Source organism: Vidua macroura, chromosome 1 (genome assembly GCF_024509145.1).
Source record: "Vidua macroura isolate BioBank_ID:100142 chromosome 1, ASM2450914v1, whole genome shotgun sequence".
Lineage (NCBI taxonomy): Eukaryota > Metazoa > Chordata > Aves > Passeriformes > Viduidae > Vidua > Vidua macroura.
Window position 1 is genome coordinate 153,121,703 of NC_071571.1, and position 13,443 is coordinate 153,135,145.

At 54.2% G+C, this 13,443-nt stretch overlaps 4 protein-coding genes across 4 annotated transcripts; 3 read left to right on the forward strand and 1 right to left on the reverse strand.

The window, feature by feature from the left end:
- Positions 1–506: 506 nt before the first annotated feature.
- On the forward strand, positions 507–1,141 carry LOC128819220 (feather beta keratin-like). The gene is made up of 2 exons (XM_053999227.1): positions 507–592; positions 783–1,141. The coding sequence occupies exon 2, from the start codon at positions 803–805 to the stop codon at positions 1,139–1,141; it is 339 nt and encodes a 112-aa protein (XP_053855202.1). The 5' UTR covers positions 507–592; positions 783–802.
- Positions 1,142–4,076: 2,935 nt separating this feature from the next.
- Positions 4,077–4,442, reverse strand: LOC128819312 (feather beta keratin-like). The gene has a single exon (XM_053999412.1). It carries the CDS (start codon positions 4,428–4,430, stop codon positions 4,077–4,079), a length of 354 nt encoding a protein of 117 aa, XP_053855387.1. The 5' UTR covers positions 4,431–4,442.
- A 2,041-nt stretch (positions 4,443–6,483) lies between these two features.
- On the forward strand, positions 6,484–7,207 carry LOC128810349 (feather keratin B-4-like; the record flags this gene model as incomplete). Its single annotated transcript, XM_053983181.1, is given in 3 exon segments — positions 6,484–6,514; positions 6,517–6,618; positions 6,815–7,207. Coding segments are annotated over 3 exon segments (477 nt in total), but the record flags the coding sequence as incomplete, so codon positions are not given.
- Positions 7,208–9,994: 2,787 nt separating this feature from the next.
- On the forward strand, positions 9,995–10,590 carry LOC128819300 (feather beta keratin-like). The gene is made up of 2 exons (XM_053999385.1): positions 9,995–10,029; positions 10,215–10,590. Exon 2 carries the CDS (start codon positions 10,252–10,254, stop codon positions 10,588–10,590), a length of 339 nt encoding a protein of 112 aa, XP_053855360.1. The 5' UTR covers positions 9,995–10,029; positions 10,215–10,251.
- Positions 10,591–13,443: the final 2,853 nt, after the last annotated feature.

Consider the following 13,443-nt stretch of genomic DNA (forward strand, 5'->3'; position numbering starts at 1 on the left):
CACCAGATCTTGTGAGCCCATTCAAGACGCAAAGCCAAGGGCTCTCTTTCATCCATCAGGAACAGCTCCCAGGCACTGGGATCTTTCCAGGCTCTTCCAGAGTGACCTCCCCAGGACATCAGCAGCTCCCTCAGCATTCCTGGGTGCAACACAATGACTGATGGACATCCAGCAGCACAAAACAGAGTCCCAGTCTTCACAAGTCACCCGCAAACCAAAGCACCCAAGGGCCACAAAGTGACATCACTGATGACGTTGCAAATCTCCAGGGCTCTGGTTGTTTGTTCATTCCTCCCTGACACACATCTGACAATGAAATCCTGCCAAATTCCAACCCATGAAAAATGCTGCCAAGATCAGAGGGACACGGCATCAGGAGGAGAACATGGAATTGCAGAACATCACAAAGGAAAACACTCCCTACCTCATGACCTCATGCCAGGCGGGGTGAGGCAAGAGCTGCTGCCCCAAAAATGCCCCAAGGCCATGGGACAAGGCAGTCCCGCCCCTCCAGGACCAGCATAAAAGCCGGCCCAGAGCCTCTCTCCCTCACACACTTCTCCACACTCCTTCTGCTCCTGCTGACAACCAGGTAAGCCTCATCCCCTGACCCTCTTGCTCCTCCACCCCTGGCCCCTCTTTTCCAGCATGCTCAGCCCCAGCCTCAGCAGCCCTCACGCCTCCCCACAGCCCCACAACAGCCTCCACATTCTCTCACCCTCCTGCATCACTACCCCATGCACCCTTATGCCCCTGCCCTGCCTCACTCCCTTCTTTTCCAGGGACCCTCCACACCACAGCCATGGCCTGCAACACCCTCTGCCGACCCTGTGGACCCACCCCGCTGGCCAACAGCTGCAACGAGCCCTGTGCCCTGCAATGCCAGGATTCCCGCGTCATCATCGACCCTTCCCCTGTGCTGGTCACCCTGCCAGGACCCATCATGACCTCCTTCCCCCAGAACACCGCCGTCGGATCCACCTCCTCGGCTGCCGTGGGCACTGAGCTCAGTGTGCAGGGACAGCCCATCTCTGGTGGATTTGGTGGCTTTGGCTACGGCCTTGGCTACGGCCGTGGATTTGGCTATGGGCTGGGAGGCCTGGGCTGCTATGGCAGAAGGGGCTATGGCTACAATTGCTAGGAGCCCTCAGCACCTCTCCTGGCACCAGCCACCCACTCCCTGGAACACATCTCAGGCATTGAGAACGCCTCTCTGGGCCAAGGCTCTTCTACGCGCTCCGCGATTCCTGTTCTTGTGACACGTTAAGGCAACGCCTTAAGAGCGATGGTGGTTGGTGTGTCTCAGGGCACCAAGTAAGGCAGTAGCCAAGGGGCCAGCCCGGGCTGCCTGCAAACATGGCCCATCTGCCTCCTGCTCTTTTCCCTCTTCCTTTCATACCTCTCCAGTCCCCTCTGCTGCAAACCTCTTCTCCCAGGCCAGAGACCATTGGGAACCTTCACCATCAGGTTGCTTCTACTGCAAAGCAGGAAGGCCTTCATGCTCTGGCTAAAACTACTGCAATTAAAGGAACTTGGCTGATGGTTGGCCCTACTTGCCCCTTCTACTGGCTGCTCATGACCTCTCACACTTCTTTTGCCTCAATAAAATACCATTGCCTCGCAACCTGAGACGTCTTCTCCAACTTTTTTCTGGCAAAGGTGTGCCAACCACACTTGGCACAAATCCATGTGTCCACACACCGTTTGTGGAGGGTGCAAATTGCACCAACACCTCTTGAGGAATTGGTTCTGCACTTCCACTTCCCACTGGGACACACTGATACACTTTATGTCCATCACAGAGGAGAACCTCACTGCCTTAATCATAGGCCTGGATTCCATAATGCAGCTCCATCCTTGATTCTGGAACAAGCCCCTCATGGGTGCTGTCTTCATTTTGGCCGGACATCAGTTGCTCCAGACCCTCATCATCTTCCTGGCCCATTTACAGATCCGCTCCAGCTGCTGCATGTCTCCCTTATGTTCACATCCCAGAGTCAAATGCACAACTCCAGTCCATCCCAACCAGAGCAGAGGGGCAGAATCCCCCCCATCACCTTCTGCCCATGACATGGACCTGAGCTCAGGGGACTTTCTGGTCAGCTCATTCACGTGGTGGGGCATGTCCAGTTCTTCATCCAAAACCACCCCAAGGCTTTCTCCTCTGGGCTGCTCTCAATCCACTCATTGTCCCGTCTACAGCCATGTTTGGCATTGCTCCAAACCACATGCAGGACTTTGCACTTGGCCTTGTTCGGCTTCATGAGATGGACAATGTCCCACATCCCCAACCTGTTCCAGCCCTTCTGGCTGCCAACCCTTCCCTCCAGACAGCCAACCCCACTACTCAGCTTGGAGTGCTCCCTGCTTTTGCTGATCATCCCATTAAATCCCATTACCCTGATTTCTGCCTATGATTCACAATTATAACCATCCCACCAGGAGTTTCTGTGGGTCACCACTCATCCCTGTTCTCCACACAGGGACATGGAGCCATTAACCACAACTCTTTGAGTGAGACCATCCCGCCCATTCCTTACCCACCAAATGGTCCAGCCATCAACTCCACATCTCTCCGGCTTAGAGACAAGGATGTTGTCTGGCACGGGAATAAAGGACTTGCACAAGTCCAGGTACAGGACACTGGCATCTGTTCCCTCATCCACCCATGCTGGAACAGATACCAACTCATCAAAGCTCCTGCCAAGGTTAGATGGGCACGGCCTTGGGCGCGGGATGTGGAATAGCAGAGCTGTGGGAAGCAAAGCGTTCCCAACCTCGGGACTCACCAGGCTGTGCCAGGCAAGAGCAGCGAGCCTGAAAAATGAAAAATGCCCCAATGTCGTGGGCAATGGCTGTCCCAAACCTTCAGCCACGGATCATCCTTGAGGCCATGCTCTGGATACCCCTCACCAGAGCTTTGTCTTCCTTGTTCCCAGTAACACAGAGATTATCAGAGTTCTCCAAAACCACCAGAGCAGAGCAGAGGGGCAGGACCTGCTGCACCTGGATTGGAGCAATCCCAAACATGCAGGATAAAGGCTGGGTGATGAGGGGATTGAGCCCAAGGAGGAGCACTTGGAGAGCTTGTGGATGAAGTAATGGACATGCCCAGCCACGTGAATGTGCCGAACAGAAACCTTGCTCTGCCCTGGGCTCATCCCCAGAGCATGGGGGGCAGGTGAGGAGTCAGAACTGATTCTGCACCACTCTGGCGAGACTGGAGATGTGTGTTCAGCTCTGGGAGCTGGAAAAAAGGAAGACATGGACCTGCTCAACCACAGCGGGACATAGCCCTGGAAGATAATTATGGGCAGGGGCAACTGGTGTCCATAAAAATTGAACACACCACCCACAAGGAGTTTGCGGCAGAGGCAAGGAGAGACCCGCATTCGTGTGTCCAGGTTTGTGTTTCAACAGCTGGAGGGGTTGTGTGATAATGCACTGGAAGAGCAAAGTGTGGCAGTGAGTAGTGGAACAGCAGAAATAAGAACTAAGAGTGATCTTGGTACACTTTTTCACCCACCCCAGTGGCCTCTACAACCCTGGCGTAGTGCTGAGTGGGACTGGAAGAAGCTTGGGAGAAGAAAGAAGGAGTCATCTGAAGTAGTGATGCAAGAAAACTTTATTGAGGTAGAAGGGTGAAAACTCAGGAGCAGCCAGTGGGAGGGAGCTGGTCTGAGGTGCAAGGACGGCGACCATTAGCCAAGGTCCCTTCCTTTGGTGAGGTTTGGCCAGAGCATCAAGGCCTTCCTGGCCTGCAATGGGAGCAGCCCAGCAGAGGTGCCAGATGGTCTCAGGCTTGGGACAAGGGGTTTGTCCAGAGGGGAATGGAGACATCCAAAGGAGGAATGGATCCAATGGAGAGCAGGGAGTGGGAGAAAGCAGGAATGGAGATGGGCCATGTTTGCAGGCAGCTCGGGCTGGCCCTTTGGCTGCTGCCTTGCTTGGTGGCCTGAGAGCAGGAGCTGGAAGAGCTGACCCCTTTGAGAGCCTTGGCCCAGAGAGGCGTCCTCAATGCCTGAGATGTGTTCCAGGGCGTGGTTGGTTGGTGTCAGGGCTGGTGCTGAGGGCCCTTAGCAGTTGTAGCCATAGCCCCTTCTGCCATAGCAGCCCAGGCCTCCCAGCCCATAGCCACAGCCATAGCCAAATCCACGGCCGTAGCCGAGGCCGTAGCCACCAAATCCACCAAATCCACCAGAGATGGGCTGTCCCTGCACACTGAGCTCAGTGCCCACGGCAGCCGAGGAGGTGGATCCGACGGCGGTGTTCTGGGGGAAGGAGGTCATGATGGGTCCTGGCAGGGTGACCAGCACGGGAGAAGGCTGGATAACGACGCGGGAATCCTGGCATTGCAGGGCACAGGGCTCGTTGCAGCTGTTGGCCAGTGGGGTGGGTCCGCAGGGTCGGCAGAGGGTGTTGCAGGCCATGGCTGTGGGGTGGAGGGTCCTGGAAAAGAGGGAGTGAGGCAGGGCAGGGGTGAGTGGCACAAGCGGCAGTGATGCAGAAGGGTGAGGGAGGGCAGAGGCTGTTGTGGGGCTGTGGGGAGGTGTGAGGGCTGCTGAGGCTGGGGCTGAGCGTGCCGGCAGAGAGGAACCACGAGTGCAGGAGCAGGAGGTTCAGGGGTTTGAGACTCACCTGGTTGTTGGCAGGAGCAGGAGCAGAAGGAGTGTGGAGAAGTGTGTGAGGGAGAGAGGCTCTGGGCCGGCTTTTATGCTGGTCCTGGAGGGGCGGGACTGCCTTGTCCCATGGCCTTGGGGCATTTTGAGGCAGCAGCTCTTGCCTGTCCAAGCCAGGTGAATCATGAGGTGGGGAGTGTTTTTCTTCATGCAGTTCTGCAATTCCATGTCCTGCTCTTGAGGACACGTCCAGGTGACCTTGGGGGCGGCTTTCAATCGGGAGTTCGTATTTGGGTGGACTTGATTGTTCAGTGTTTGTCCAGCAGGGCTGAATAAACAAGCAGACCTCTGGAAAGGTGCAATGTCATCAGTGAGGTCATTTTGTGGCCCTCGTCTGCTGTGGTTTGTGAGTGCCTTGTGGAGACCTGGACTATGCTCTGTGCCACTGGATGTCCATCAGTCATTGTGTTGTACCCAGGAATGCTGAGGGAGCTGCTGATGTTTTGGGGAGGTCACTCTGCAAAGACTTGGAAGATTCCGCTGCCTGGGAGTGTTTCCTGATGGATGAAAGAGAGCTCCTGGCCTTGTGTCTTGAGTGGGGTCAAGGGAGAGGATCTGGGAAATGCAAGGCTGCTCAGGCTACACTTGTTACAGCGTTACGATCCATTTGGATATTCTAAATTTAAACAACAACCTCATCTGTCATTTAAAATGTATTTCCTGACCTCATTCCGAAATCTAAGAAATAAACAACAAATGGGGCCCATCCCTTTGTTTCCAGGCTTCTCTGTGACATCAATTCCTTTATTCCGCATTCAAGCCGTAAGGTTTCATAATTTATATCCCTCGAGTCTTAGTATTATGTTCCTCTTAGCAAATAACCATTAATTACTAACGGATGGTCAACAACCTCCTCTTTCCTTCTCTGCCATTACTTGGGCATTCCTTTGTGGGATTCTCAGATTCCACGTTCACCTCTAGAGGCCGTGTCCATCTCACCTTGGCGGCAGCCTTGAGGTGTGCATTTAGAGATGAAATTTTGGTGTTGCGGGGACAGCAGGAAGACGTGACCAAAACTTTGGAGAACTGAGGCCACCCTGCAGCACTGGCTTGTGGGTGGGTTGTGAAGAGTTGCCACCAGCCTCTCTCAGCCCTGACAAGCTGCTCTGGGCTTTGCAGCTCTTCCCAATATCCAGTGTTGCCCCTTCCACCCCATTCCTTCTCTCCACGCTATTTCCCCAACTGTCAAAGCCTGACTGGAGACGTCACCTTCACCACTGGTCGTGCTCTTGGTGTCCCTCTTGCCTGTAAGGATTGGATACTCAGGGTCTTTTGGATCTTTACTTGGACTGAGTGTGGAGGAGCGAGGTCACTCCTCTGGGCATTGTCTGATTGTCAGAAAGAGGATTTGGAAGTTGTCCCGGGTTTTTGGAGGCGAGTGTTGCACAATCCTGAACAACCCAGTCGAGACCAGGTGTCCAGTGTGGTGGCCTGAGAAGGGTCTGAATGGCAGGGCCCAGAGGGTCGAGGTCCAGGATGTCCTTTAAAATGGGCAGAAGCTGAGAGAGCTGCGAGTTCCTTCAGGCCAGAGGCAAGAAAGCAAACAGGACACGTTCTCAATACGCCATGAAATGACCTTGGATGACACCCGAGTTCTCCTCAGCTTTGGCTGAATCTTCTACGTGCCCTGGCACGCGATGTCAACAACCACACACTGGTCTCTAATTCCGGCAGTTAAGAGGTGCCGCCAAGGTCAGATGGACACCGCCCCAAGGGAAGGACCTGAAACTGCAGAATTCCAGGAAGGAAAACACTCCCCACCTCAGGACTCACCAGGCTGGGCCAAGCAAGAGCTGCTGCCTAAAAACTGCCCCAAGGCCATGGGACAAGGCAGTCCCGCCCCTCCACAACCAGCATAAAAGCCAACCCAGAGCCTCTCTCCATCACACACTTCTCCTGACGCCTTCTCCTCCTGCTCCTGCCAACAACCAGGTGAGCCTCAAACCCCTGAACCTACTCTACCCCTGGCCCTTCTCTTCCAGCACGCTCAGCCCCAGCCTCAGCAGCCCTCACACCTCCCCACAGCCCAACAAGAGCCTCCACACTCCCTCACCCTCCTGCATCACTGCCCCTCACACCCCTGCACCCCTGCCCAGCCTCACTCCCTTCTCTTCCAGGCACCCTCCACACCTCAGCCATGGCCTGCAACACCCTCTGCCAACCCTGCGGACCCACCCCGCTGGCCAACAGCTGCAACGAGCCCTGTGCCCTGCAATGCCAGGATTCCCGCGTCGTTATCCAGCCTTCCCCTGTGCTGGTCACCCTGCCAGGACCCATCATGACCTCCTTCCCCCAGAACACCGCCGTCGGATCCACCTCCTCGGCTGCCGTGGGCACTGAACTCAGTGTGCAGGGACAGCCCATCTCTGGTGGATTTGGTGGCTTCGGTGGCTACGGCCTTGGCTATGGCCGTGGATTTGGCTATGGGCTGGGAGGCCTGGGCTGCTATGGCAGAAGGGGCTATGGCTACAACTGCTAAGGGCCCTCAGCACCACTCCTGACACCACCAGCTCTGGGCTCTGGCAACAGCTCCTGCAAGCAAAGCACCTCAGCTGATGGTTGCCCTACTCGCACCTCACAACAGATTATTTCCACCGCTTTCCTCTGCCTTTTCATTCTTTTGCACCAATAAAGTTTTCCTGCAACAAACCTGTGATATGTCTTTTTTTTTTTTTTTCAATGGTCTCACATCTTCACCCACCACTCTCTAGAGCTCAACAGGCCATTGAGGGTACCTGCAACAGGGCAGCAACAATTTTCCTTACATATACAAAACAACTAAAAACCTATTCTGGCACAGGAAGCACAGGAGGGAACATCTTCCAGAACATGTCACACACCTTGCAAACTGCTACACGAAAGGCATTGACACATCAATGCTCTCCTTGGCACAAAACTGGAAAAGTCACTCCATGCCAGTGCACACTTGACAAACTCTCTTCCTGGCCAGGACTCCTGAAGCCTTCCAGCAAAGAGAGAAACAACATCAACCTCTTGGGCAGGAGCTCTGGAGTGCAAGTGCCTCAACTGCCCTGCTCCAGCAAGACCAACAGAGGAACATTTCCAGAACCATGGACAGTGCAGATTTGGATCTCCCAAGTCAGAGACTCCACCACCGCTTCCAATCTCTGATCATCCTCATAATGAAAAATTCTTGGCTTCTTTGCCCATGGAATTCCATCTTATTTCACTCGTGCTCTTGCTGTCATGCCCTGCATGTTTACACTGCTGAGGACAGCCAGGCTCCCTTGTCTTCACCTGCCACCATCAGGGATTTGCACACACTGATGTCCAGGACACTGATGGTCACTGATGTCCATTCTTGTCCCCTGGCAGTCCTGGCTCTCTCCCTTTCCCATCTAGCAATCGTCTTTCAGACCTGTTTGTATCTGGGTGGCGCTGAGCGCATCTCAGTGGGGAGTCCAGAACTGCCCACAACACCTCACACGGGACCTCACCGGTGCTGAGCAAACAGCGACAGTCACCTCTCACTGCCTCATCCCAACCCTTTTCCATATCCTGCCCTGGAACCTTGGGGTCCCTTTTCCCACAAGGGCACAGGAACACCACCAGCTCCATTTCTTCTCATCCACAATGCCAAAGGCTTTTTGCAAAAGAAAGCAATCGTTCCAATTGATACCCACCCCTTCCTTCCTACCTGGGATGACTTCCTCGTTCCTCCCAAGAAACAGCCCTTGGCAGATGCCCTTGCTGAGCTCCAGCCGAGGTCCAGGACCACTCAGGTTTTCATTCTTGGCCAAAAGGATCCAACTCTTGGGCCTTGCTGCCATCTGGACATTGGGACAGGCCTCTGTGCCCAGTTATTCAGACCCTTCTCAAGCCACTGACACAACCAGGACTTGCCTGGTCGTCCAGGATCAGGCAATGCTCTCTGCCAAAAACCTTGGGAAACGCCAAATCCTCTTTCAGACCATCACTCTTTCAGACCATCACAAGTGGCCTCACCCCTTTGCACTCAGCCCCAGTAAAGACCCCAAAGGCCCTGGATACCAAAACCTTAAAGGCAAGAGGGGCACCAATACATCCTCATAGCACAGTTAACAGGAAAGTTCAAATCTAGTGTCAGGCTTAGCCAGGTGGGATCAAGGTGGGAAGGCAAGAAATGAGAGGGAAGGGGCAACACCTCTGGCATAGCTGCAAATCCCCAACCAGATGGACAGAGCTGGGAGGGAATGGGGCTCCTCTTCACAACAAACCCACAAACCACAGCACACCCCTGCCACAGGGTCACCTTGCCGATGACAACCGCACCTCCCCGAAGTTTTGGTTGCTTATTCCACCCTCCCTGACACTCATCTTCAGAGCAAACCCTCCCAAATGCCTCCAACACTCACATACCAATAAGTCACACTTAAAAGCCACGCTCAAGGTCAGAAGGACAGGGCCTCAAGAGAAGGACGTGGAATCGTGGCATTCCATAAAGGCACACCCTCATCATGACAGAGAGGGAAAGCGGAGCACGCTGACCATCAGGTAGGAATTACTGGGTTTTGCTCACAGGAACACAATATTGTGATTTACAGGATATAAATCATTAAGAAACCTGATGGCCTGAATGTGGAATAAGGGAATTGACACCACAGAGCAGGCTGGGAACAAAGGGATAGGACCCCGCTTGTTGTTTCTTATTGGATTTCTGAATGAGGTCAAGGAATACACTTTGCATGCAAGAGTGTGTTGAAATTAGAATTTGAGGAATCCAAGAGGACCATAAAAACGGAACAGGTTCAGCCTGAACAGCCTCCGGTTCACCAGATCTTGTGAGCCCATTCAAGACGCAAAGCCAAGGGCTCTCTTTCATCCATCAGGAACCGCTCCCAGGCACTGGGATCTTTCCAAGCTCTTCCAGAGTGACCTCCCCAGGACATCAGCAGCTCCCTCAGCATTCCTGGGTGCAACACAATGACTGATGGACATCCAGCAGCACAAAACAGAGTCCCAGTCTTCACAAGTCACCCACAAACCACAGCACCCAAGGGCCACAAAGTGACATCACTGATGACGTTGCAAATCTCCAGGGCTCTGGTTGTTTATTCATTCCTCCCTGACACACATCTGACAATGAAATCCTGCCAAATTCCAACCCATGAAAAATGCTGCCAAGATCAGATGGGCAGGGCATCAAGAGGAGAACATGGAATTGCAGAACATCACAAAGGAAAACACTCCCTACCTCATGACCTCATGCCAGGCGGGGTGAGGCAAGAGCTGCTGCCCCAAAAATGCCCCAAGGCCATGGGACAAGGCAGTCCCGCCCCTCCAGGACCTGCATAAAAGCCGGCCCAGAGCCTCTCTCCCTCACACACTTCTCCACACTCCTTCTGCTCCTGAAGACAACCAGGTAAGCCTCATCCCCTGACCCTCTTGCTCCTCCACCCCTAGACCCTCTTTTCCAGCATGCTCAGCCCCAGCCTCAGCAGCCCTCACACCTCCCCACAGCCACACAACAGCCTCCACATTCTCTCACCCTCCTGCATCACTACCCCATGCACCTTTATGCCCCTGCCCTGCCTCACTCCCTCCTTTTCCAGGGACCCTCCACACCACAGCCATGGCCTGCAACACCCTCTGCCAACCCTGCGGACCCACCCCGCTGGCCAACAGCTGCAACGAGCCCTGTGCCCTGCAGTGCCAGGATTCCCGCGTCGTCATCGACCCTTCCCCTGTGCTGGTCACCCTGCCAGGACCCATCATGACCTCCTTCCCCCAGAACACCGCCGTCGGATCCACCTCCTCGGCTGCAGTGGGCACTGAGCTCAGTGTGCAGGGACAGCCCATCTCTGGTGGATTTGGTGGCTTTGGCTATGGCCTTGGCTACGGCCGTGGATTTGGCTATGGGCTGGGAGGCCTGGGCTGCTATGGCAGAAGGGGCTATGGCTATAATTGCTAGGGGCCCTCAGCACCTCTCCTGACACCAGCCACCCACTCCCTGGAACACACCTCAGGCATTGAGGAAGCCTCTCTGGGCCAAGGCTCTTCTACGCGCTCCGCGATTCCCGTTCTTGTGACAACTTAAGGCAACGCCTTAAGAGAGATGGTGGTTGGTGTGTCTCAGGGCACCAAGTAAGGCAGTAGCCAAGGGGCCAGCCCGGGCTGCCTGCAAACATGGCCCATCTGCCTCCTGCTCTTTTCCCTCTTCCTTTCATATCTCTCCAGTCCCATCTTCTGCAAACCTCTTCTCCCAGGCCAGAGACCATTGGGAACCTCCACCATCAGGTTGCTTCTACTGCAAAGCAGGAAGGCCTTCATGCTCTGGCCAAACTTACTGCAATTAAAGGAACTTGGCTGATGGTTGGCCCTACTTGCCCCTTCTACTGGCTGCTCATGACCTCTCACACTTCTTTTGCCTCAATAAAATACCATTGCCTCGCAACCTGAGACGTCTTCTCCAACTTTTTTCTGGCAAAGGTGTGCCAACCACACTTGGCACAAATCCATGTGTCCACACACCGTTTGTGGAGGGTGCAAATTGCACCAACACCTCTTGAGGAATTGGTTCTGCACTTCCACTTCCCACTGGGACACACTGATACACTTTATGTCCATCACAGAGGAGAACCTCACTGCCTTAATCACAGGCCTGGATTCCATAATGCAGCTCCATCCTTGATTCTGGAACAAGCCCCTCATGGGTGCTGTCTTCATTTTGGCCGGACATCAGTTGCTCCAGACCCTCATCATCTTCCTGGCCCATTTACAGATCCGCTCCAGCTGCTGCATGTCTCCCTTATGTTCACATCCCAGAGTCAAACACACAACTTCAGTCCAACCCAATCAGAGCAGAGGGGGAGAATCCCCCCCATTCACCTTCTGCCCATGACATGGACCTGAGCTCAGGGGAGTTTCTGGTCAGCTCATTCACATGGTGGGGCATGTCCAGTTTTTCATCCAAAACCACCCCAAGGCTTTCTCCTCTGGGCTGCTCTCAATCCACTCATTGTCCCGTCTACAACCATGTTTGGCATTGCTCCAAACCACATGCAGGACTTTGCACTTGGCCTTGTTCGGCTTCATGAGATGGACAATGTCCCACATCCCCAACCTGTTCCAGCCCCTCTGGCTGCCATCCCTTCCCTCCAGACAGCCAACCCCACTACTCAGCTTGGAGTGCTCCCTGCTTTTGCTGATCATCCCATTAAATCCCATTACCCTGATTTCTGCCTATGATTCACAATTATAACCATCCCACCAGGAGTCTCTGTGGGTCACCACTCATCCCTGTTCTCCACACAGGGATGTGGAGCCGTTAACTACAACTCTTTGAGTGAGACCATCCCGCCCATTCCTTACCCACCAAATGGTCCAGCCATCAACTCCACATCTCTCCGGCTTAGAGACAAGGATGTTGTCTGGCACGGGAATAAAGGACTTGCACAAGTCCAGGTACAGGACACTGGCATCTATTCCCTCATCCACCCATGCTGGAACAGATACCAACTCATCAAAGCTCCTGCCAAGGTTAGATGGGCACGGCCTTGGGCGCGGGATGTGGAATAGCAGAGCTGTGGGAAGCAAAGCGTTCCCAACCTCGGGACTCACCAGGCTGTGCCAGGCAAGAGCAGCGAGCCTGAAAAATGAAAAATGCCCCAATGTCGTGGGCAATGGCTGTCCCAAACCTTCAGCCACGGATCATCCTTGAGGCCATGCTCTGGATACCCCTCACCAGAGCTTTGTCTTCCTTGTTCCCAGTAACACAGAGATTATCAGAGTTCTCCAAAACCACCAGAGCAGAGCAGAGGGGCAGGACCTGCTGCACCTGGATTGGAGCAATCCCAAACATGCAGGATAAAGGCTGGGTGATGAGGGGATTGAGCCCAAGGAGGAGCACTTGGAGAGCTTGTGGATGAAGTAATGGACGTGCCCAGCCAGGTGAATGTGCTGAACAGAAACCCTGTTGTGCCCTGGGCTCATCCCCAGAGCATGGGCAGCAGGTGAGGACTCAGAACTGATTCTGCTCCACTCTGGCGAGACTGGAGATGTGTGTTCAGCTCTGGGAGCTGGAAAAAAGGAAGACATGGACCTGCTCAACCACAGCGGGACATAGCCCTGGAAGATAATTATGGGCAGGGGCAACTGGTGTCCATAAAAATTGAACACACCACCCACAAGGAGTTTGCGGCAGAGGCAAGGAGAGACCCGCATTCGTGTGTCCAGGTTTGTGTTTCAACAGCTGGAGGGTTTGTGTGATAATGCACTGGAAGAGCAAAGTGTGGCAGTGAGTAGTGGAACAGCAGAAATAAGAACTAAGAGTGATCTTGGTACACTTTTTCACCCACCCCAGTGGCCTCTACAACCCTGGCGTAGTGCTGAGTGGGACTGGAAGAAGCTTGGGAGAAGAAAGAAGGAGTCATCTGAAGTAGTGATGCAAGAAAACTTTATTGAGGTAGAAGGGTGAAAACTCAGGAGCAGCCAGTGGGAGGGAGCTGGTCTGAGGTGCAAGGACGGCGACCATTAGCCAAGGTCCCTTCCTTTGGTGAGGTTTGGCCAGAGCATCAAGGCCTTCCTGGCCTGCAATGGGAGCAGCCCAGCAGAGGTGCCAGATGGTCTCAGGCTTGGGACAAGGGGTTTGTCCAGAGGGGAATGGAGACATCCAAAGGAGGAATGGATCCAATGGAGAGCAGGGAGTGGGAGAAAGCAGGAATGGAGATGGGCCATGTTTGCAGGCAGCTCGGGCTGGCCCTTTGGCTGCTGCTTTGCTTGGTGGCCAGAGAGCAGGAGCTGGAAGTGCTGAGCCCATTTGAGA